The 22,649-nt window shown below is 40.2% G+C and overlaps 4 protein-coding genes across 11 annotated transcripts in view; 3 read left to right on the top strand and 1 right to left on the bottom strand.

The window, feature by feature from the left end:
- Positions 1-318: 318 nt before the first annotated feature.
- On the top strand, positions 319-5,953 carry fam83e (family with sequence similarity 83 member E). 5 transcript variants are annotated; one of them, XM_034533925.1, is made up of 10 exons: positions 319-646; positions 1,020-1,524; positions 2,033-2,179; positions 3,202-3,326; positions 3,412-3,837; positions 4,480-4,539; positions 4,634-4,705; positions 4,792-5,029; positions 5,101-5,298; positions 5,490-5,953. In XM_034533925.1, the coding sequence occupies exons 1-10, from the start codon at positions 633-635 to the stop codon at positions 5,664-5,666; spliced, it is 1,962 nt and encodes a 653-aa protein (XP_034389816.1). In that variant the 5' UTR covers positions 319-632; the 3' UTR covers positions 5,667-5,953. The 5 variants fall into 5 exon arrangements, with proteins under 5 accessions (XP_034389816.1, XP_034389815.1, XP_034389820.1 ...); XM_034533924.1 differs by having other exon boundaries at positions 4,622-4,705; XM_034533929.1 differs by having other exon boundaries at positions 320-646; positions 756-1,524; positions 4,622-4,705.
- Positions 5,954-6,882: 929 nt separating this feature from the next.
- utp3 (UTP3 small subunit processome component) lies at positions 6,883-11,839 on the top strand. 2 transcript variants are annotated; one of them, XM_034533355.1, is made up of 16 exons: positions 6,883-7,075; positions 7,338-7,425; positions 8,571-8,627; positions 8,727-8,783; positions 8,867-8,963; positions 9,052-9,120; positions 9,227-9,348; positions 9,567-9,722; positions 9,850-9,921; positions 10,145-10,185; positions 10,272-10,368; positions 10,558-10,695; positions 10,786-10,916; positions 10,996-11,059; positions 11,317-11,424; positions 11,548-11,839. In XM_034533355.1, the coding sequence occupies exons 1-16, from the start codon at positions 7,059-7,061 to the stop codon at positions 11,635-11,637; spliced, it is 1,404 nt and encodes a 467-aa protein (XP_034389246.1). In that variant the 5' UTR covers positions 6,883-7,058; the 3' UTR covers positions 11,638-11,839. The 2 variants fall into 2 exon arrangements, with proteins under 2 accessions (XP_034389246.1, XP_034389245.1); XM_034533354.1 differs by having other exon boundaries at positions 6,898-7,075; positions 11,317-11,839.
- ppcs (phosphopantothenoylcysteine synthetase) lies at positions 11,123-14,379 on the bottom strand. 2 transcript variants are annotated; one of them, XM_034533357.1, is made up of 4 exons: positions 14,253-14,379; positions 12,684-13,218; positions 12,499-12,602; positions 11,123-12,357 (listed from the first exon to the last, which is right to left on the bottom strand). In XM_034533357.1, exons 2-4 carry the CDS (start codon positions 13,213-13,215, stop codon positions 12,043-12,045), a joined length of 951 nt encoding a protein of 316 aa, XP_034389248.1. In that variant the 5' UTR covers positions 13,216-13,218; positions 14,253-14,379; the 3' UTR covers positions 11,123-12,042. The 2 variants fall into 2 exon arrangements, with proteins under 2 accessions (XP_034389248.1, XP_034389247.1); XM_034533356.1 differs by having other exon boundaries at positions 14,173-14,329.
- Positions 14,380-16,799: 2,420 nt separating this feature from the next.
- foxj3 (forkhead box J3) overlaps positions 16,800-22,649 on the top strand; it is a 69,912-nt gene continuing 64,062 nt past the window's right edge. The window contains exon 1 of one of the 2 annotated variants that reach the window (XM_034532087.1): positions 16,800-17,184. The gene's annotated coding sequence lies outside the window, so the exon portion shown is untranslated. The other variant, XM_034532088.1, reaches the window with a different exon arrangement.

The following is a 22,649-nucleotide window of genomic DNA, read 5'->3' as shown; positions in this document are numbered from 1 at the left end:
TTTGTAGTGCTTTCTGTGTAACACACTGCAGGCGCAAGTCTGATACAACATCACGGTTGCAAAAAGGGTGTGCCATCTTTTGGAAATGTTATCATTTTATAATTTTTTAATTATTGAAGTATGCTAGCACCATTTTCTACAGAATAGAGAACAATGAGCTGATAACAAACTAAGCGTGTTGTTTTTCACAAAGGTATTCCCAAACATAGAAACTGTTGTGATCGCACCTGACACATTTACATAAGTCAGATACAGTGTCACGTGTTTCTCAACAAACCTACCTGTCAGGCTGGACCAGTCCAAAAGTTAAACTGTGAGGTAAATAGCAGCCTTTTAGATAGGGGAATTATCCCTCCACCTTTAAGGAAAGTATGGCCTGAAACCAGAATATCAAAGAAGAGTTATTTGAAATACTGCAGCTGTGAAGATCAGACAGAGACACAGTAGGATTGTATGTTTGTGTCAGAAGTAGGTAACTGATCTGTCAGCTGTAAGGAATTTCTGTAATCTGAGAACAATGTCGTTAAGAAGGAGTGGAAGGTAAAGGTGACATGCAGGGGAGGGAACACATTAACATCTACAGCTGCTGACAGCTTATGAGAAGCCTAAAACGTGAGGCTCAGAGATGAGACATGCTGCCCAGGAGGTGAGTTTCACATTAAGTGACATTTTGTGTGTCGAAACTAATTTTAGTTTCGAAACACTGATCACTTCTACTTATCTATTTTTTTTCTTTTTATGTCAACATGAGGTAGGGCACAAAGCTGGTGCAGGACATAAAATGTGCTCAGGACTAGACTTGTGAATCCGAAACAGATTTTTTCTCCGAAACGATTGTCTGCTACTTCAACAGCAAGATATTACATGTGGTCTGGGCAGCTTTGGCGAACATGGAAATATTGTAACTTTCGACCAGAGGGATGAATGAAATCCCTTTAACGAGAACGAAGGGTGACACGAGTTGGGCTGTGTTAGTCTTGTCGTCACACAACAGGAGTCAGTAGTGGACACTTTGACAGGTATCACCTATGCCCAGAGACACACCAGGCTGCGGCGATGTCGAACTCACAAGAGCAGAGCCTTGATGAGAATGCAGTGTTCCCGCCGGTGAATGAGTTCTCCCCGGAGTTCCTCCATTGTGAGAAGGAGCGTCAAGCAGTGGAGAGACTCCTAAATGCAGGACCAGAGGCCTTCTACAGCTCCATCGGCACGGAGCGCTCCGGCTGCTTCCTGTCATCTGAGGAGGTCAGCCAGATATCCAGCTGGGCTCAGGACTATCGCTCTAAACCGCAACCGTTGCAAAGTCAAGAGAATGGAGAGAAAGGCAGCTCAGAGATGGAGGACGTCTGTTCCACTTACTTCCCTTCCCAATCAGATACACCAGCCCCGGACCTGGACCTGGGCTGGCCTGAAAAAGGCCCCTGGGTGCCAAAACGAAGCGTTACAGTCCACACCAGCCCTCCCGCTGACGGACAACCTCCAGTCAGACAGATCGTCAGACGGCACTTGCAAAAGGCTGGCCAAGTATGCAAATAGCATTTTTATGGATGAACACAGCATATTTCTTCATAAGGGTGGAGGTGAAGCCCATCAGTACTAACTTGAGGAACTGGTATTTTTGAAACACTTTCAAACCACCACAATTCAGAGAGAAATGTTCTAGTTGTTGTAGTTTTATTTGGTGAATTCAGTTTAAGATTTGACTTGAAATTTATAAATGAACTAAAATATTTAAAGCACTGCTTCAGTTTAAACTTTTCAATAGTTTATTGACTATTCAGACATGAAGCAATCTGCACCAACTACAATATAAAACTACATAATCTGCTTTTACTTAACTCCATTTTTGCTAGTAATTGCCGTCTGTTCAGTTTTGCTCCTGTAACATCCTAATTACTTATTTCATTGCTACACACCAAGTTAAATGCATAACTATTTTCATCTGAGAAAAACAACATTTCCTTTTTGTGCCAGCCACTTTCTGAATAATCCTGACAATTACAGGCTATGTGACATTTTGTGTACTACCCAGGTAATTGCCATTGCGACAGACAGATTGACAGATGGTGCAATTATTGGTGATTTACATAATGCTGCTTCACGTGGTGTGCCTGTCTACATTATCCTGAATCAAAGGTCCATTCAAGAGAACTTCACGCTTAACAGGCTCAGGCATCCGGTGAGTCACATCCTACAAATCCACACACACCTATAGCAACTATCTGCTGTGTACGTTTGACACGCCAATGAATACACCAGAGACTTTGTTTAGCTAAAACCAAATACCACCAGTTTAGAAGAGCAACACATGGTGTTGTGGGATTCTTTCGAACAAGATTATATCTCAATGTACACTGCAAATGTGCTCTTGAGAAATGTCCTTTACTTTGGCAAGCTTACCTTAGGAATGTAACTTGTATTTTTAACGTTAAACTGGTTGCACAGCATTCGTTGTTGCTTGTGTTTCTTTCCAGTGGTGAAATGTTGTACCTTCTGTTGAGAACACAATGAGAACATCTTATTTTCATGAGCGTGATACATGAAATGGATGAACTGAATCACTGAATGAACAGAAATGAAAACTCTCCCTCTATAGTGTTGCAGGGATGACATATTTTTGTAAGTCAACCACAGAAGTTAGTATGGCACTGGTTCCCTCAACAAAATTCCAATTGGATTTTTCCATTGGATTTTGGATTATTGCAGAAAATAAAAATTAAATAAATTCTGTGGAAAACACATTCATGATACTTAATCTTCACAAATGAACAACACTTTTATGATTTCTGTAGCGTGAATGCAAAAAAAATGTCAAATGTCTTACATTCATGCCCCCCACAGGATGAATAGCAACAACATTTCACCTACCAGCATCATCAGGTCAAATACTTACAACTATACTACAACTGCTAACTCCTAATTAGCAAATGTTAGCAAGCTAACACACTAAAATAAGACAGTGAACATGGTAAACATTATACGTGTAAATATAAAAATATATCAGCATGTTTGCATTGTCACTGCGAGCATGTTAGCATTTAGCTCAAAGCCCCTATATGGCTCTAGACTCCTGTATAAATACAAACTTTGTGTATGACACATGATATTACACAACGGTTCATCCCATTCCGTCGTGGATGAACTCCAAGTTTCAGTGTTCTCAAGTTTCTAGAGTTTCAACTTAAGTTTGTGATTTGGCAGAACATGCGGGTCCGTGTTCTTGGAGGGAAAACCTTCTGTTCACGGACGGGAAGAATGGTGGTCGGGGAAATGAAAGACAAGTTCCTTCTGGTGGATTTAGAGACAGTGATTCATGGCAGCTTCAGGTGAGCAGTTTTTTTCATTTAGTTCATTTCTTTTGTATAACACACACTTGAGAGTGTTGTAACACGCTGTCTTTGCACTCTGCAGCCTCACGTGGACAGACGCCCACCTGCACCGGCAGCTGATCACTGTTCTAAGCGGTCCTGTTGTTGAATCATTCGATAGGGAGTTCAGGATCCTTTTTGCTGCTTCGCTTCCCATCACAGACACATGGAGCCTTGCAGGTATTGATGTCGATGTGACTCATCAGCTGAAAGAGCGCTCAGATCTTGGGTTTAAAAGATCTCACCACTTGGAGCCTGAGATGTTCAACCCTCCATCCCCACCTGCTGATTGCCTCCTGGACTGGGAAGCCATGGGTGTTATCCAGAGAAACCGTTGCTTCCCGGAAAGTCCTCTTGATCAGCATGAGGAAATCATGGCCAAAGAAATACCACTGCAGAGCAACATGCTGTTTATGAAAAACACACCAATTGTGGAGGGTTTCAGAAACCAGTTTGTTGAAAGGAAAAGGTATTTGGATCATCTTGACTTAAATGTGCAATATGCAGGATTCAGAGCATAGCAACAAACAACTATTTGCTATCTAAATTATAGTGGAGTAATATCTACCTCAGCAGAGAATGAAGTCGCTCTTCCTCTGTGTGTGTCAAAATCCAAGCATCTTCTTTTCATGCTTTTTCAGCACATTTTGAACTCACAGTTGTCTGCTCTGCACTGCGTTCATATGGCGGTTAAAGCTCGTTGTGCAAACGGAGTGCCCCCCATCCCGTTTCCCATCAGTCCGCACTCTCTGCACCGTTAGCTGCGAGTCACCGGCTCAGTTGGACGCCTTTGAAAGGCACTGGAGATGCTCCCAATGTTGTATATTGCACTTGTAATCAATCTAAGTTGTCTTTTTTACCAATCATACAGTATACTGTACATATGTACAATTTACATTGAAATTTACGCAAATACAACTTATGCAATACAGGATGTTTTTGTTATAATTTATATTGTAATGAAACTTGCACCAAACTATTGAAACATTTTTAATGTTTGTGATCATTCTTTAAGTAATTTGCCCATGCATGTAGCACAGCATAGTTGTGATATTTTGTGCTCCAAGTTGTAATTTTTTTTAAAATATGTGTCTCTTTTTGTATGTGACAGGGTATATGAAAACACCTCTCCTGTCACAAACAATGTGCCAGATAAATCTCCAACTTTCAAGTGAGTCTTGTTACAGCCAATTCTGTCATTATACTGATGAAGAGTATTGGCTCTTGTCTTTTTCTGCTAACATTAAATGCAGATCTTTTCCCAGGTATTTTGATAATTTTCATAGCAACACACAGCCCTGGCTAACAGACCCAACGACTCAAGAAAGAATGAAAAGGTAACACCTAAAAGATAAATGAAACACTCTGAATAAATTATAATTGATGAATCATATCTAAAAGGAAACATTCTTTTCTGCTGCAGGGTGGACCACATAATACATAAAGCCATTCCCAGGCAACTCTCCATTGAGAATAGCACTAATTTAGATGACCAAAAAACAACAAGACTTATTGTTGATAAAGCAACAGAACCAACACACGATATATTCATACTTTCCTCTTCTCAGAGAAGAGAGCGATCAAGGACGGAGGCTGTTTTGGAAGATGAGAGCAGCGTAAAACCAACAAGCTCCAAAGTGGAGAACACACCATCTTCTAGAGTAAGTAACTCCCTTTTCTGTCAAAACACTTAAACTTGAGAAAAGAAATTGAGAAATGTCTCTCCTCACAGAAACCTCTAATCCTGAGGATGCCACAGTCTGAGAGCTTCAGCTCTCTGAGTGACATTATGAAGAAGGTTCAGCCTCGGCACAGCACTCCAGGACTAGGATCGCAGGCTGCTGTGTCAGATCTGAACCAGTCCATGATGGAGCTGAGCGCACACAACCCGGGTGATGACCGAGTCTCTGTGCCAAGGATTAAGGCTAGTGTAAGTGTGGATACGTTGTGTTCTTCTGTGATGGAGGAAGAGATACTTCTTACAAATATACATGTATATCTCTCAGAGATGTTTCTCTTTAAGTCACAAAGAATAACTAGAATCCTTTCCTCAATTTATTGAACTTGAGCAAATTATGCTTGTGTTTTTTTGTTGACATCAATCTCCTGTTTCCTTGGCAGGGTTTTGACCCGGATTATATGACACCAGCTATTGCCCTGATGAAGAAGAGGAACGAAGAGTTGAAACCATCCTTGTACATAACTCCAACAAACTTTCTGCCCAGAGAGAGGCCTCGCAGCTCCAGTTATGCATTCTGGAGGAGGTCACTGGCAGAGACGGTGGGAGAAGAGGAATGAGGGCCGAGGAAATAAATACATGAGCAATATGTTCTGTAACATCTTCTGTCACTGAGAAGAGGCAGCTTCCATTAACTGATAGTAACAACCTCTGCAGTGTTAATTACCCAAGTTATGCCCCAAAATAGGCTGTGACTTTGAGAATAAAACCATTGTTATATATGCAGGATGTACAAGTTATATCTGTTGATTTAATGTACCACTGAATTTGATGATTTGGTGTTTTGCATAATTGATACAAGGTTTACTTTAAATGGACCTGTACTTGTACTTGTATATGCAAGGTTTACTTTAGAATATGTTTGAATAAATATAATTATTCTGTTATTGCTGCTCACCATGAATATGTTAAACAGTTTAACCACTGGATGGCTGTCACAGAAAAATAACATTATACACTATATCATGAAAAAGAAGGCATGAGATAACTGTTTTAAATGGCTATAAGGAAGATGTTGAGTGTGCTGATAAGATGGTACAAGGTCCAATGTCAAAAGGGACAACAGGTCTGGAGCTAAACAGTAACAGTTAAAAAAAATAACAGGTAACAATACATAGCCATTAAATGTATACCTAATAAGCCAAGAAAAATACATCTAAATGATTAATTACAACTATTCCCCAGCAGCAGTAAGCTAATTTGTGACAGTGGAGAACATTCCTTTAAACTATCATGTAGAGAACTTCTGGGACATATAACTGTTGTGAAATGAACAAAGAGAAGACAATGCAGCAACTGAATAAGTGAAATTGGGTAAAAAATGTGTAGCTTTTCAAACTGGGTTTTCAAAGTATTTCTAAAGTTATCCACAGGGCCTCAATGGCTGCTTTGACCTATGATCTCAGTACCTGATTATTAAAGGTTTGCTGGAGATAGGGAACACACAATAGGAGTAAAGTAGGATAATATAATGCAATACCGTTTACAATACCTAAAGGAATAGGAACAATCTTAATATTCCCAAACATCTCACAAGCAAAGGTACATTTTTAATCAGATACCCCTTAGGTTAATTATTAAATAGTTTTGCCATATTTAATAACACATTAGTATTATATATTTTCCTCTGTCTGTACAATCATTGTCATTGTTATTTGGTTGACATTTGTTTGATTGTTAGCAACATAAATCACTACAAATAGTAAATGTAATACTCCAGTACAGTAGGGGGCAGTATACATATTGCACGTTGCTGTGTAGCCAGCTATCTAAAGTGCAGAAGAAGAAGAAATCACGGAAGCACATGGTCACCAAAACCAGATTGGAGACGTAAAAATCCAACTCAACTGGATATTGCACTTTTCATTTGCCATTATCTTCAGATATCAACATTGACGTTTTGTCATCATTGTTCGTAAACGTGAAGCGAACGCGTTTGATTAATTTCCATCATGGGTCGAACAAAAAAGTAAGTGTGGCTAAAGTTAGCTCAAATCGGAGTTGTTTGCATGTTTAAAGTTATGCTAACGTTAAAGGTTGTCTCTTTACTCTGCTTTATTGTGGTCATTAACAGGGTATTGTGTTCTAGTACCTTTTTAGTCTGATAAGCCCTGACATTCTTCTCATCAGTTCCTACAGGAACTTAACATACTCTAGTTATTTAAACATCATCTGCGTCTTTCAGAGCAAAGCTTCAAGTTGACCCCTTTCTCTTGTGTTTTATTGCTCAGGATTATAAAGATACCAAGGCTGAAAAAGATCGAGCGATTTGATGAAGATGACCCCGAAGCCTTCAAGAACATGCCTGTCCCTGATAAGGTAAGAGAAGCCTGCAGAAGATCCTGCAGTTTATAAGGCTAACGGAAAGGTCCATTACAGCAAGTAGCTACACGTGTGTTACATGTACACTGATTCCATGTTGGTTGCATGACTTCAACGTGTTTTAAAGTCAAACGTTATATTGCATTACTACTATATCGCACACAAGAGGAAGGCCAACGGAAAACGTATAATACTAGAAGTTCAACATACTCAGAGAAAAATAAGTCTATATATCCAACATATGTTGATTATATTCATTGATACATTAAGAAAGACTTCACAATAATGTATCGAAGGGGTCATATCAAGCCTATTGTCAAGTAAAACATATTAACATTATTTTTCTAACATTGTCTATCTGAAAAACAAAATTCCTGAAACTGCTCTAGTAACTGGCATGTGGGAAAAATAAGGTGCACCTTTTGCAAAGGTAGTTCTCAAGCTTGAAACTGCCTAGTTAGCTGTAACTGGCTTGTGGGAAAAAATAAGGTGCACCTTTTGCAAAGGTAGTTCTCAAGCCAAGCTACACAATACTCAGTTGGGGGCGGTATAGTCTAATGCAGTGGTTCTCAAATTGGGGCACGTGAGATAGAAATATATTTTAAATGATCATCCGTTTACATTTTTTTATAAAATATAAGTGTAAATTCATAAACTTAATTGTATATAATCTGTATTAAATCAGACACTGATTGCACAGCGCTGTGTATTCCGTCTTTTTTTCAAACAAAACTGCTTTGCACAATCAAATATTGCACTTATTTTTTATAAGTGAGGGAGGTGATTTCCAAAAAGTCAGATTCCTCTGCAATGTAAACAGTCAAAAGCTATAAAGGTTTTATAATCGTGGCTACCAGAGTTTTCGCCTTACCGTATGGCAGTATTATCCCACCTGTACGTCAGGGGCACCTGCTATGTGTATCATAATGGGTTGCTTCTTTTACACCCTGATTTTCTTTCATCCATACTTTAATATCAACAATGTTTTGATGGTTGGCTCTGGTATACAGTATTACATCTAAACTAGAGGTGAGTGGTATGATATGTAATCTAATGCCAACAACAAACTGTCCCCACGTGAACTCTGCTTTGGTGTTACTTTCAACAGTCAGATATGAACATAACTTCTCTTTTCATTTCAGAAATCGTCCCAGTACACAAAGGACAAAATTGATGCGTTTCACGATGAGAAGATTGCGGTAAATTTACCTCAATAGTATATCGGTGGGACATTTTTGGGGCTGCTGTTTTTAATCTTTTCTCAACTTTATTTTTTTGCTGCGGTCTCTTTGCCACAGAAACTTTTCGCCAGTGGTGTTCAACAGGAGAGCGACCCGGAGGAATTGGATGATGAGGTGATGACTGTGTTATATTTGGATTTATCTTCAGAAGACGAATGTAGTTAAGGAATACATTCAAGCTCAGATGAATTTCACAGGAGGAAGTGATGGCCCTGGACGATTCAGAGGATGACGACGACGACGACGAGGAGGGGACAGACATGGAGAGTGATCTAGAGGGCAAAAAAGAAGACGGTAAATATGAAAAAACATCCGTTTACCTCCAGGATTAGTTTTATTGTCATTCTATCTTATTTAACTGTAACTTTGTCATCTTCCTCAGAGCTTCCTAATGAAATGGCATGGGGTACCAAGAAGAAGATGTTCTACGACTCTGACTACGTCGCCACTAGTAAGCATCTTTTATCTCCAACAATATTATTGGAGCAATTAATGATAATGTTTTTGTCTGTGTGGCTAACTTTCACTTGTGCTCAATTTGAATTGTGTCTTTACAGAGGGGAGATCTCAAGACGAGTTGGAAGCTGAGGAACAAGAGGAAGAAGAAGAGGCTAAAAATGTCCAAAAACGTTTAGCTGCAAATCTGAGCGAGGAGGATTATGATTTAAACTTTTTTCAGGTATTTTGTTGTTGTTAATCTCTCCTGTACACATGCAGTTTCAACATGTGATGATACAATGTTGTTATTCATCTGTGCACATGACAGTTGGGTGGGAGGCGTGCGTCCTCAGGAACGTGATATCTAAAGAACGCCCTGAGCTAATGTCTTAAAATTCTGTACAAATGTGACCTAACAGAACACATTATTTGAATTGTTTTGTGTGTGTGTAAATGAAGGAATTTGCTGTGGAGGAGAACGATGAAAACAAGACTGTAGAAAAAGAAGAGCGGATTGTGAAAGACCTGAAGCAGATGTCTCAGAAGGAAAAAATGAAACTTTTAAAAAAGGAGTCACCAGAGCTGCTTGAACTTATTCAGGACTTCAAAGCAAAGGTAAAACAACCAAAATACATCAGCAAAACAACCTCAGATTTAATTTGCCAAAATATATTGATGCAATTGCCACATACCAACAATGTAATTGATGTGAATTGTTTTTGTACGTACTTGATATATGCAGCTCAATGAACTAAAGGATGAGCTGCAGCCTCTCATGCAGATGGTCAAGGAAGGAAAGATCCCACCAGGAAAGGTAAGCACATTTAATTCAATTTCCAGCTTTGAATTTGTCACCAACCTGAATTTTATATAATAGCTATTGTGAGATTCATTAATAATAGAGAAAGGTGAGCCGCTGTGTTGAAAGTTTGTTGTGTATATTTGTGTTGGGGAATAACGAGATATTAATACTGATATCGTGTTGCTATTGCAATCCAGTATCTGAATCTGAAAAATGTTCTTCTGGTTTTCCAAAGGGTGCTGACTACATCAAGACAAAGCAGCAACTGTATCTGAAGTAAGTTCTAATGTAGTTGTAACGACATGTTGCAGAATCCCATCATCGTCCTTCATTGAACGGCTCATGGTTCTTTCCTCCCACAGTTACTGCACAAACATCAGTTTTTACTTGGTGCTGAAGGCGAAACGAATCCCTGCTCATCACCATCCAGTGATTGAAAGACTGCTTACATACAGAAATGTAAGCCAACACAATGACCACTGTTTTTTAAAAATATATATATATATATATATATATATATATATATATTTTTTTTTTTTCTTTCTATGTCTCTCTGGTGGGATTCCGAGGTTCATGAAGTACCTCTACGCACACAACCACATTGGTTGCAACAGTCAGTCTTACTAACTCTTCAATTCCTGTCTGCAGCTCATCAATGAGCTTGGTTCAGTGGATGCTCGGCTTGCGCCTCAGTTTCGCAAGCTGCTATCTGGTGTGGAGAAAGAAAAGACCACTAGCCGACCAGCGGGGGGCAAGAAGACCAGAGTCGCCAGCAAAATGGAAAAGGTGAGATTTGTGGGGGGTTTTCTCGCTTTGAATCTGTTGCTTGTGTTTCACCTAAAATGTGAATGGTAATGAGTGCACGTCGCTTTGCAGGATTCTGGAGAAGCTACGCCTGAGGTTGAGGACTCAGACCTGGACGAGGAAGCGGCTCTGCGGTTCTACAGAGAAGTGGAGGAGCGGTCAAAATTGAAGAGAAAGCGCAATGATGTCCCAGAAGCTGAAGAGTAAGTGTGATCTGAGTCTTCAAAATAGCAGTTGGGACAAAATCAACTGGGGATCTGATACATTTTCAATGTGTTGCAGAATGGAAGTGAAAGATGCAGAGGAGGAGGAGGATCCAGATGCTAAGAGAGGAATCACTTACCAGGTACAGAGTTACTGTCACAACTAGATTAACTTAATATTCAAAATGAACATTTGAGGACCAATCTTAAAGAGGGTAACATGTATATTTTATTGTTTTTTGGTTCATGAGTGTGCTTGAAAACTAAAAGTACATCAGAGCCAGCTTACAACAGTTTTTTTTCCCTCAATATATGGTGCCCCTCACACTGTATTCATTTACATATTGAACCGTCATTCCAGAATAGTTTTTCTAATAATGTGCCTCTACCTATTCCACAGATGGCCAAGAACAAGGGGCTGACACCCAAGAGGAAGAAAATTGATCGTAATCCCAGAGTCAAGCACAGAGAGAAGTTCAGACGAGCCAACATCCGCAGAAAGGGCCAGGTTTGTATTCCGCACATTGATGAGACCATTTTTATTACACTGTTTAAGTGCATCATAAAGCTCATCAGTTTGAATCAAGAGTATATGTGTCCGTGTCAAACACGTTCTGTTCCTATTCACCAGGTGCGAGATGTTCGTCGGGAGGTGACGAGATACAGCGGGGAGCTGTCTGGTATTCGTGCTGGTGTCAAGAAGAGTGTCAAACTTAAGTAACCATGCAAGAATGCTGCAAAGTAGAATCGCAGGATTTAAAAATTACCAAAAGTCTAAATGTAATGTTTCTTATAGGTAAAAGCATGTCACTGAATTATTCAGCTGTCAATAACTGTTGTTGTAAAGTCATCAAAATTAGTTTTTTGTTCTAGATCATTGCGCAATGTGAATAAACTTTTATATTGTATCTGTTCAGAGACAACATAACGAAGTGGTCTGTTTTTAAAGCACATTAAAAGTACAAGGAAGCCATAATTTGTTAATAGTTCTAATTATTACTAAAGTTATGCAACCTAGCAGCATATACAGTAAGACAGCGTAATGGGCAATTAGAAATCGAAGCCAAACACCAGATCGGGTAAGAGCACAAACATGCAGTGTTGATGATTTCGGTCAACCTCCTTATCAAGTTATGAACTTGTTGTGTGCTGATGTCAGGTTGCTCACTATCCTCTCTTCTATCTCCACTTCATTCTTCACATCCTCCTCTGTGATGATCAGCTCAGCCTGAGTTTCGGGGGTCACCACCACCACATAACCCCGTCTAGAGTCCAGCACGTTGGCCACTACTGCCTGGTGCCTGTAGGTGTCCAGAGCCCGTCGAGCCCTGTCCAGCAGGATGGTCGCATCTGTCTCCAGCTTAAACGATATGACAAAAGCTTGAGGTGCCCAGTCTTTCACCAGCGGGGACAGTATCTTAGGGACCATGTTCATACTGAGCTGAAAGGTAGAAGGAAACAAAACATACATCTTCATTCATTACAAGGTTAATGGTATACAGCTAAGCTAGCAGCTCTTTGAAGATTTAAGACAACAATAAATATTGCACGTATATTTGCGATAACTCATTTTCTCACTAACTTGAAGTGGTCCATTGGAAGACTGGATTTTATGTTCAGGCATCTCAGATGCTGGGATATAGAAATCAGACACAGCTGCAGCCAAGTAAAACATGGCCTTGGATCCTGAGTGGAGAATACAGAGTTATGAACAATATGCTAGATAAGAGCCACAACCCCAACCTGTAACTAGTTGTTAATCTGTACCTATTGTGCTGAGTGCCTGCGCTGCTGCTTTGAGTAGATGCAGATACTCTGACAGAGTGCTGAACTCGATGGGCAGAAGGAGTTTGCCTTCTTTCATTTCCTGGTATCGCTTCAGTGCTTTGGCAATGTTGGGAAGCACCTGCTGGTTAACCACCACTTCGGCGTTACCGGATACTCCTTCACCATCACTGAACTTCAGGGCATCCAGCATGTTTATGTTTGAGAATATCCGTGTGTAGGGGTAAAGGGAGCGATGCCTGTAGAGGAAGATGACAGCGTAGCCTGACTCTATGAAATACTCTGCTGAGGAGGCTCCTCGTCTGCCACTGCTGAAATTATCGAGGAAACGAACTGTGCGGGACTCCAGGGGCACTTTGGTTCCCCCTGATGTGATGAGAACCACCCTGCGATCTGCTGCCGCATGATGCCTGGCGAAAACAGCCATCTTCTCTTTGACCTCCTCGACATGGGAGGGAACGGCAAATTCTTCTGCTAACTTCCCGTCAATGGAAGATATTCTGGGTTTAGCCATCACCTATTTTGAGAGAGAGAGAAAGGGCATCATGAGAAAGAATGACATTTTTTTTAAAATAAATCACTGCTTTACAAATTGCGTACTTTATACTTTTAGCACATACTGCCGCTGCCCAGACAAAGTACGTACTGTTGAAATGGTATGCCTTCAACTGGGACATAGTACTTAACATTTTACCTTGCACTTTGGCCCTCTTGCTTATATATTTGCTGCACAGAGGATTGTCGATCAGAATAGCCAGAAAGGCATGCTGGCTTGCATACTGTAGGAATCAAACTGAAGCAGTAGGACATCCTGGTATCTTGTACATACTGCATTTGATATACTATGTATCTTTTTCTGGGATAATATATAGTATGGGTATTGGAATGCACAGTTAGTATGTCAATACATAATGTCAATTCCAATTGAATGCATACTACATGCAACAGTATATACTTTGTAACAGCTGCAGTGTTTCTGGCATACATTTAGTATGTTAAGGGTATTGGAACAGTCAGTGTAGCAGACTAGTCATTGACATTAAAAGTCAATGTCGGGCCTATGTTTACGTTTATAGAGAATGTTTGCATGTCAATGGGTGACGGAGAAGACGATCACACGTAAAAGTCGTAACAAGGTTTACGTAGGTAAACCTGTGGAAGGATCATTCTGCCCGTTAAAGCTGTTGTATACAGTCTTGAGTCTGAAATGTTCTTTTTGATAGAAAGAATTAACGTACAGTTATACTTCTAAAGGATTTAAAGATATAGGAATCAAAGTAACTGATATCTTTAAAAAAAAAAAAAGTCTTCCAGTTATTGTCGATATATTTGTTTACCATTCTGACTAGTGTTAAAACAATTACGACAAAGTGAACCGCTCTAATGGATATCTAAACTGTAACACTTGCTAATTACAGGTTAGTGTGGTTAACACGGCTTGCAACAAAACACCACGTTACGTTAACGTTACCTGCTGTTAGACCATTTGCCACCGCGATAACACCCGGAATGCAGTAAAGTAGTTAAAGATAAAAGTGCGAAATGTCCTACTTTATATTCCGAGCTTGTTTCTCAGTCGTCTTCTTCACAACAACTTATGTACTTCCTGAAACCACTGAGCTGAATTCTTTGGTATTTATAAATACAAAAGAAACCCGCCAGCGCCCCCGGTGGCCGTACACGGTACTGTCGCTAACACCGTGGTATTTATGAGTCAGGTCAAATGTGTTTTTTCACTTTCATATAAGATGTCAGACTGAACATTAGCATCACTAGTGACGCACACAGACAAACTGAGGACAGAGGGGAACTTCCTCTTCTATATTTTGAACTGGACTGTCCCCACTGACTCTGCAAGTGACAGAAACACATTGACGTGTTTGACGTTTTATAGTATTAGGTGCTAAACTTCTCTTTAGTCTTACTTTGAAATACCAAGTAGGACAAGCTGTAGTTTATTCTTTGTGTGTGTTTTCTTTCTCCCCGAAAGTCCATAATAAGTAAAAGAATAACTCATTAAGATTATGTTTTTTAAAAATACACAATACATAAAGGCTAGACAAGCTTGTTAGTCGTCACATTGGAGGTTCACTATAGGTTATTAAACACATAATACACTTCTAACACCTTGCTCTTATTTGTTATGTTTTAATTCATCATATATTTTTCTTTTGACTCAATAACTTGATGGGACCTAATAAAATGCAACATTTCCCCCCTCAGAGACTGTTTATGATGGACTAAATGAGGAGGGAAAATGTTGCTTTACTAAATGTTGGAGGGGGATTTGGATGGGAATTAAAGACCGGTGTGAAAACAACTGCACGGAGGTTTATTGAACATTCTGTGGATGGAAGACCTTGCCGACTGGATGTACGGTTTTACATATAGTGTCTCTATAATGTACACACACTCTAATTATGTGTTTGAATCTAAAGCCGAAACTTGAAGAGAAAGACAGGAACATGTTTGGTTTTAAAATGATGAATCATTTATTAGGCAAATGATCTATTAACAGCAGTCACCTGATCAACCTATAAGAGGCGCTGTTGCCCTGCCGAACAGACATACACAACATTTCTATGGCTGCTGTCCTTGATACGAAGTTTGATTGTGTTGATTAAGCTGATTAGTTTCCGCAGATTTTGTCCATTACGTTTCTAAAAACGAAATGGCTATTTTACTGAGACAACACCAGTTAAATAGACACTTTAAAAGTTGGTTCGGGTTTTGAAAACCCCTTACCTGGAGTCATGTGTGTCAGTTCAAGAGACACTCAGTCAGGATATTTGAAATCGGAATGATGCATACAATCTTGAAAACGTCAATACAATACAAAATAGCTACTATCACAAAGAAAGATAATTTAAAATCAAAAAGGTCAATAGCAAAATATAGATCAAATATTTAGTTTATAATCAACTTGTAAAATAAAAATAATAAAAGATTTGTATTCAGACCGATTGTTTTCCGCTGATGATATATTTTTTGATTGCCTACAGCTGGAGGATGTAGCCCTGTGAGACTGAAAGGACCCAGTCAGAAAAAAACAAAGTACTATTTTAAGGTCTCAACACTTTGTTATGACAATACATTAAATAATTAGTACAAAACATGATGCTATAACTCAAATACACCACATACAGTACAAACTTTTAGCTATAAAGTATGGAAAGTAATTTGAGACGAGGTCAACGTGAGCTCACTGCCGAGGACGAGGGCTGCATTTCCCATTGAGGACATTGAGGTCATGTCCTTGTTTTTCTTTCCTGGAAATTTAACCTCAAGTGCAGTTTACGCTGTACAATGGAGAGTTTGACATGCTGGGGATTGTAAAGGGTAATACAAAAAATAAATAAACTCACCATTTTTTTATGGGATAATCATGGGCCAAGAAAAAACAATGAATGCATAAATTAATTCAGTATTTTACCACTAGAAAATGTTGTCCATGTCAAAGTTTCTTCCAACTTTTTATTTCATCATACATATATTTTCTTGATAGCCTAAATCATTAACTGATGCTAGATCAGTCCATTATAATAGCATATTGTAAAATAATCTGCGATAGGTGTTTATCATCCAGCAGATTATGTAATCTTTTTTTTGCTCTTTAATTAATCAGGAAGACCAATAATTGTCGACTTCCAGTTCTGGAAAAACCGGCAGCATATCTGGACCCAAATCAATGTATTAACAACGTATTACTGTATAACTGCAGACTCGTGAACCCACAAGTGTGTATTACAATATTGCCATAATGTAATAGTATTAGGCCTATTATGCAATATTACCAAATACAAAGGATACACACCAGTCAAAGATATTTTCTTTTAATAAAAAGCGACTTACGGCGGTGCCCACGTGGACTATACTTTTTCTGCTTTCAGTCTGTGCTCCAGTCTCATTACTTGCGTGTTTTCACTTCTTCATGTAATAGGCTGTATCTGACGCCTTTGGGTTCTATTCACTGATCACGCTACCTAAATAAAGCTGAGTTGTTGATTAATTGATCGATTGATCGGCAAGCTCGCGTGTGGGTGCACCCGCTGCCGTTTTCACTGCGGGCTTGCGCGTTTGACCGCGCGCTAGTTTCTGTGGCGGCAGGGTGGTGAATGAGTGTGTGAGAGAGAGAGCGATAGAGAGAGAGCGAAAAAAACCTTCATGTGCGTCGTCGTATGTGAAAGTAGTTCCGGGCACCTAACCCAAACCGGGGAGAGTCCCGGATGTTGGCTCGGCCGCCGAGAGAAAGGCGAACTGGAGAAGGCGGAGAGAAGCTGAAGAGGGACGCAACGGCACCGCGGGCACACCGGCGAAGCTACAGCGCTTCTTTGCACAGGACGATAACGTCAAGAGCACAGGACACTCCTGGGGAGCCCCCGTGAGCTGAAGAAGAGGAGGTGGAAGGAAGGGGAGGGGGCAGTTACTCTGAAACTACCGTCAGGATTTAAGAGAGCCGCCGTCACAGCAGCTTTCACCCAGAGTAAGTGAGCTACGCGGGCATGGAAGTTGAACTAAGGCCCACGAAATGGACGACTTTAACGGGGAAGTGAGCTGCACTGAAGTTCTGGGGATCGAGCCCGGTGAACAGGCCTTGGCACACCGCTTTCCGCCCGCTGTGGCGGGGTGTGCGGGGGGACACCGTTTTCTCTGAGGGAGCCAGTCGGTGTTTCCCTGTGGTCAGTGTTAGTACACCCGGTCGTGTTGCTGTAACTCTCCTAAGTTGACAGCTCTCGCGTTAGCCCGCTAGCACCACCGAGCAACCGGTGACAACTGACAGGGCAACTTTGACAGCTAGCTAGCCAGTTTTGGTAGCCAGCTAACTTTAGCTGAGCGTTGTCGGCGCTCTCTCCTGGGCCAGTGTGTGTGTGTGTGCGCGCGCGTGTGTGTGTTTTTTAGGTGGTTATAATGACCTATCCCAGCCCTTCAACAGCTATCGTTAGCTAGCTGTTTGGTATGTGAAACGCTGTGTGTCCTGCATTAAATGTGTGTGCGCGCGTGTGTGTGTGTGTGTGTGTGTGTGTGTATGTGTGTGTGTATGTAGTGTCGTTTGGCTTTCCTGCATGCTCTGATGGTATTTGACTCACAGCTGTTGCAGTGTGTTTTCTCGTCTGTCAATCGTCTGTTTCTCAGACGGCTGGTAAACCCCTCTTGGAAAATAACGATCCTCGTATTTAAAACTAGTCAATCTTCACGAGAATGTGCAGGTTTGTCATGTGGCTGGACAATCAACAAGTGCAAAGCATGTTTCGGGTCAATTTTTATGCGACTGGATTTAATCTTGGGACTGGTATACCCTTGTGGATTGCCCTGAGATGGCACAGGCGGTGTTGCAGTTAAATATTTGGACTCTTTGTGCAAGACATTTCTCAGGGCATGCTTCTCTTTGATGTTTTACCAGTCAGTGTGTGATCGCACAAGGCAGACACTGATGAGTTCATGCTACGACTTTAAACTAAACAGCTGTGGCATTTGCGTGCAGCTGTATACAAAACGGTGTCCTTGCTCTATCCTGACGGCCTTTATTAGCGGATGGTTGACTGAACTCTTAATTTGCCCCGCTGTCAACTTGTGCAAGTTTTATCAATGATGTCACGTTGTTATTTTAACGACTGAGATGCAATGGGATGGAAATGAATAGCTGCTCCTCATATACTCCCGTTCTTCCACGTTTATTTTGTCATACAGCCAGCATGAAAAGGTTGAAATTATAACTAAAACAAAACATTATGAATTCCCCCAGAATATCTCAACCCTGCCAGACCTTCTGCCTCGACTAACAAAATGCCCAAAGTGTTAGTCAGCACCCACAATCAAAGGTCAGACCTGCTTTGCTTCTTCATCACCCATCCTTTAAATAGCAGGCCTACAGCATGTTGTCTGGATCTAGGTTATCTGTGCATGCAGCTTCAGAATTACACATGGTTTGAGTTCTGATGTCACTCCATCCAGGTAAGCCTGAGTAGCTTCATTTGTCATATTGTCTAGAAATGAGAAGGAACAGTTGTCAGTCACTGCTTTACTTTCCTTTGCTCTCTGAAAGGCACCATGTGCAGTTTATGTTAATTAGCATTTTATCGCAGTGGTCTAACACTGACCGACATCTAACTCAGTCATGGGAAATAATAAAATCTTTTGCCATTCATGACATTTTTTAAAAATAAAGAGTGTTTTTTATAAGCAATACCTTACGTCAATTAAAACAACTATGTGAAGCGCATCAGTGGAATAATTGGCGCAGACAGCTGAAGTTGCATTGTGCTGTTTGCTAGCTGGTTGTTAAAGAATAGACCTAAAGTGCAGCCAATACATTTTTTCTTTTTTTAAGATTACATGCAGAAATATGAATCACGGCACACACATTGCAGATTGTGTCCCTTCAGAGCCATATGACGTCCATAACATTCTGTTAGTTTCTAAGTTTAGTTATTCAGGTTTTTTCATCACTGGAGATGTAGTGCGGGTTCAAATTGAAAAGCTCCGGTTAATGCATGTTTTTTCTGATTTATAAGCCTTTCTAGTAGTTATTTCCGATTTCACATCAAATAAAATTTAGCAGAGTTAGTAACTTTTTATGATTCCCTTTTTTTTTTAAACAACCTCAAGGTGTTGATGAATGAACTGAACACTTGTGAAGAAAGTATAGAGAAGATTACACATCTGTTTATTCTCACAGTAACCATTTAAAAGTGTGAATGGGATGATGTGTTTCAGCTTCCCTTTAATGGTGGTTTTAGCCTGCAGTGGTGTTTGAAAAGTCTGTTGCCTAATGGTTTAAAAACACAACACCTACTTCTTCAAGGTCTTCTTGTGTTCTGTGTTTGTGTGTGGTAAAAGTAACACGTTCGTCTATCATCTGAGGAAAAATGACTTTGTCTTCATCTGTATAATGATTGTGTATAATTTAGTAGATTAAATCGAATTGTGACATAATATGGAGGTAATTTTGATAGACGTCAAGGGTGGTCAACAAGCCCATACAGTAGACTTTACAACAGGTTTCTACCTTTTTTTTAAATACTAGCTCCTCATTTGGAATTCAGTATGTGGCCTTGTGCCTAGCCCCATCTCACTGAGAAGCTTTTTAATTTCTCCCCTTGTTGAAGTGATTATTCAAATGGCCATCCGTGAGATGCAGTTATCAGACTCCTGGTGGTAGTTGAGCCTGTGGCAACATGAATGCCCATCACAGCCCCCCTCACCACCCTGTGTTGTTGGACTTCGCCCAACAGGTACTCTCTGTAGCAACCCCTATTAGACTTAACTCGCAACCCCTATCTTACCCCACAGGCTGAGAACCTATTGTGTTATGCGATTGGCAGATGGCAATTTATTATTTTGTTGTTGGCATGGTGTAATGGTGATAGTGTTGTTCAAAGGCCTCTGTTTAGTATTTTTACAATTACTTACTTTTGGTCTCAACCCAAAGTGGGCTTGTCTGAATACCTCTCTGCTCTGAAAAGTTATTTTTGGTTGCAGTTTCTTTCTTTTCACTTCATCGCGCATCATCTTTTCCTTTAGTTTATTTTCACCTTGGATTGGGAAAAAACACAAGGATTTTTTTATTTATTTTTTAAACAGCTGTTAACTCCGCGTGTAGGCTAGGTTTTCCTCTAATGCGACTCAGGTCAAATAGACTGGACAGTTTTGTTATAAATCTCTCCCTGTACTCTGCTTATACATCCAGTGTGTGAAGTTCTGCTCTCATGGAAGACGTGTTGGTGAGAAGGGACTGGCTCAGTCTTCATTAGCAACGCTGCGCATCACTAGAATGCAGATGAGCTATGAAGCCATTCATCTGCTGGAAATGCCTCCCTGATTCCAATTTGAATCTTGTTTGCAGTCACATTGTGTGAGCCCACTTCTCCATGTTAAAGAAGTCTCTTTATGTGATAGATCAGAGGGGGATAATTGCACTTAAGTGAACCTCATTTAGCGCTGGCCAGAGCAATTACTGTAACTACAGTTCTAGGCGTTTTTTGGGGCCTGGAGCTGCTGTCATTGAGTTTCTGCAGCTGAGATATCAAATGGTGAATAGAATGACATTGGCATGCCATCATGGGAATGGCAGATCCTTGGATGGATTTTAATTAGTTTTATGCAGGTTTTTACTTGGCTCTTTTTTTTCTTCTTTTTTTCCAACTAAAGAAAAGCGTAATTAAAAATGACAATTAGAAATGCATTATTTTAGTAATGATTGAAAATAAATTATTCTCAAGGTGCTGTAAGGTGAAAGAAGCCAGTACTCTTTCTTCAGGCAAACCCCCCGGGCTGGAGGGAGAGGTTTTATCATTAATGTTATTCAGGAGCCACATTTTGAGTTTTGCTCAGCTGGGTGCTTTAATCTATTTTTGCTGTAAATTAATGAATTTTTAAAGAGTCCCTTGCTGGATACGGGTGGATGTGGGAATACAGTACTGGTTCTGTTTTCAAACAAACCTCTACTCCATCGTCACCCCCCACCCCGGATAGAGCGAGTGAATTTACTGAAGCACTACACTTTCATTTTTTTTATTCATCCAGCAATACACTGCCTAGTTCTCCTCCTCCCACCCCCCTCTCAGTCTATTTAGTTGAATCTGTGAGTGAACGAGTCCTAGCCTATATGCTCCAATTCACATCCCGAGTTGGATGGGGACATGAATTGGTGAAGGAAGTATGTGATGTTTAATTCAACTGGTTTGCTGCCTAATATTATCGGCACATTTGCTCAGATACATGTTTTATTTGAATGTGTTTAGCCCTTTATTTCACCCAGTCTGGCTAATCAGGGCCTTTCTTTCTACCGGGGGAACTACTGAAAGTACCCGCACCAGAGCTTGCTGGGTAAGTTTAGAAAGTGTAGGAGAAGAGAGTGGGAGGTTGGTGGTTCTTGTAGTGCACGGCAGTTTCTGTGACCCATTGCAGCCTTGTAGTGGCAAAAATAAAGAGAATACATTTGGTGGCAAGTCTATTATAAATGTTTGGGTTGATTTTATCTCTGCATTAAGTTCAAGTTTAGGAACTGGATGAGGTGCATGAACAGAAATGTTTATCGTGTCAAATCCCTTCCATTAAAGGGGAGTTAATATGGTGCTTAATGACATGTAAAACAAAAGATTTCAGAGTAAATGCACTGCTGTCATTTTACTTACTTGGAATGAATAACCACGTCGAAACAAATAAGACTGGCTTGACTTTTCTGTGGCTTGAAGGATAAATTATGATAATTATCATATCGTATGCTTTGTCCTTGAGGTTTGATAGGCCCTCAGTATCAGTGCATTTCTTTTAAGCTTTTTTGTGCTCTACTCAGTAGAAGCAATTGATATGCTTATATGATTCACACTTTTTGGAGACTTTCAAGCTGTGTGCAGGAAGAGAAGCTCGCTAAGCTGACACAGCTTAAGTAATAAGAACGGGGCTTTCTTCATAGTATTTGGTATCTGTTTTAATCATTACAGTGGCTCTTGTGTCAGACAGAAAATGAGCTTCCAGGTGAAACTGCAGAATACCTAAAGACAGTTTTCATATCGAATAGATGGGGCTTTCCTTCAGTTTTTAACTAAGATATTTTAAAACAAAAAAGGGTGGCTCCAACAATTGGCTGAACAATGCGGCTGTCTGCAGATCAGCAGCCACTGAGCTGTTATTTATGACTGATTGTACACATTGGCAAACTGCTCCTGTACTAAAGTCCCATAGAGAAATGACAATTTATTAACATTATATTGCCAAATGTTACCATCGGCTCCCTTTTGTAGACTGCATGCTTTTCACAACAATTTAGAGGTGATACCATGACAATGACAAGTGTAGAGTCTCATAAACCAGACTGAGAAAATACCCTGATTGAACAAACTTTGAGCCAAAAGGGAATCAAGTTCTCCTTTTAATTTACCTGCAGAAGATGGTCAGTGTTGTCTGGTGGGATAATCTCTTCTATAATGGATACTTGCTTGTTTACTG

This window comes from Cyclopterus lumpus, chromosome 5, assembly GCF_009769545.1.
Source record: "Cyclopterus lumpus isolate fCycLum1 chromosome 5, fCycLum1.pri, whole genome shotgun sequence".
NCBI classification, from domain to species: Eukaryota; Metazoa; Chordata; class Actinopteri; order Perciformes; family Cyclopteridae; genus Cyclopterus; species Cyclopterus lumpus.
The sequence above is the reverse complement of the archived record's forward strand: the minus strand, read 5'-3'. Positions and strand labels throughout refer to the sequence as shown.

Excerpts from the sequence above, each read along its gene's own strand:
- fam83e (XM_034533924.1), top strand. Across the intron at positions 3,838-4,479 it reads CAGTTTGTTGAAAGGAAAAG|GGTATATGAAAACACCTCTC; the intron begins GTATTTGGATCA and ends TGTATGTGACAG. Across the intron at positions 5,299-5,489 it reads TGCCAAGGATTAAGGCTAGT|GGTTTTGACCCGGATTATAT; the intron begins GTAAGTGTGGAT and ends TTTCCTTGGCAG.
- utp3 (XM_034533354.1), top strand. Across the intron at positions 9,922-10,144 it reads GAAAGATCCCACCAGGAAAG|GGTGCTGACTACATCAAGAC; the intron begins GTAAGCACATTT and ends GGTTTTCCAAAG. Across the intron at positions 10,369-10,557 it reads GACTGCTTACATACAGAAAT|CTCATCAATGAGCTTGGTTC; the intron begins GTAAGCCAACAC and ends TCCTGTCTGCAG.
- ppcs (XM_034533357.1), bottom strand. The coding sequence starts at position 13,215 with ATGGCTAAACCCAGAATATCTTCCATTGACGGGAAGTTAGCAGAAGAA. Across the intron at positions 12,603-12,683 it reads GCAGGCACTCAGCACAATAG|GATCCAAGGCCATGTTTTAC; the intron begins GTACAGATTAAC and ends TTCTCCACTCAG. Across the intron at positions 12,358-12,498 it reads CTTCCAATGGACCACTTCAA|CTCAGTATGAACATGGTCCC; the intron begins GTTAGTGAGAAA and ends TCTACCTTTCAG.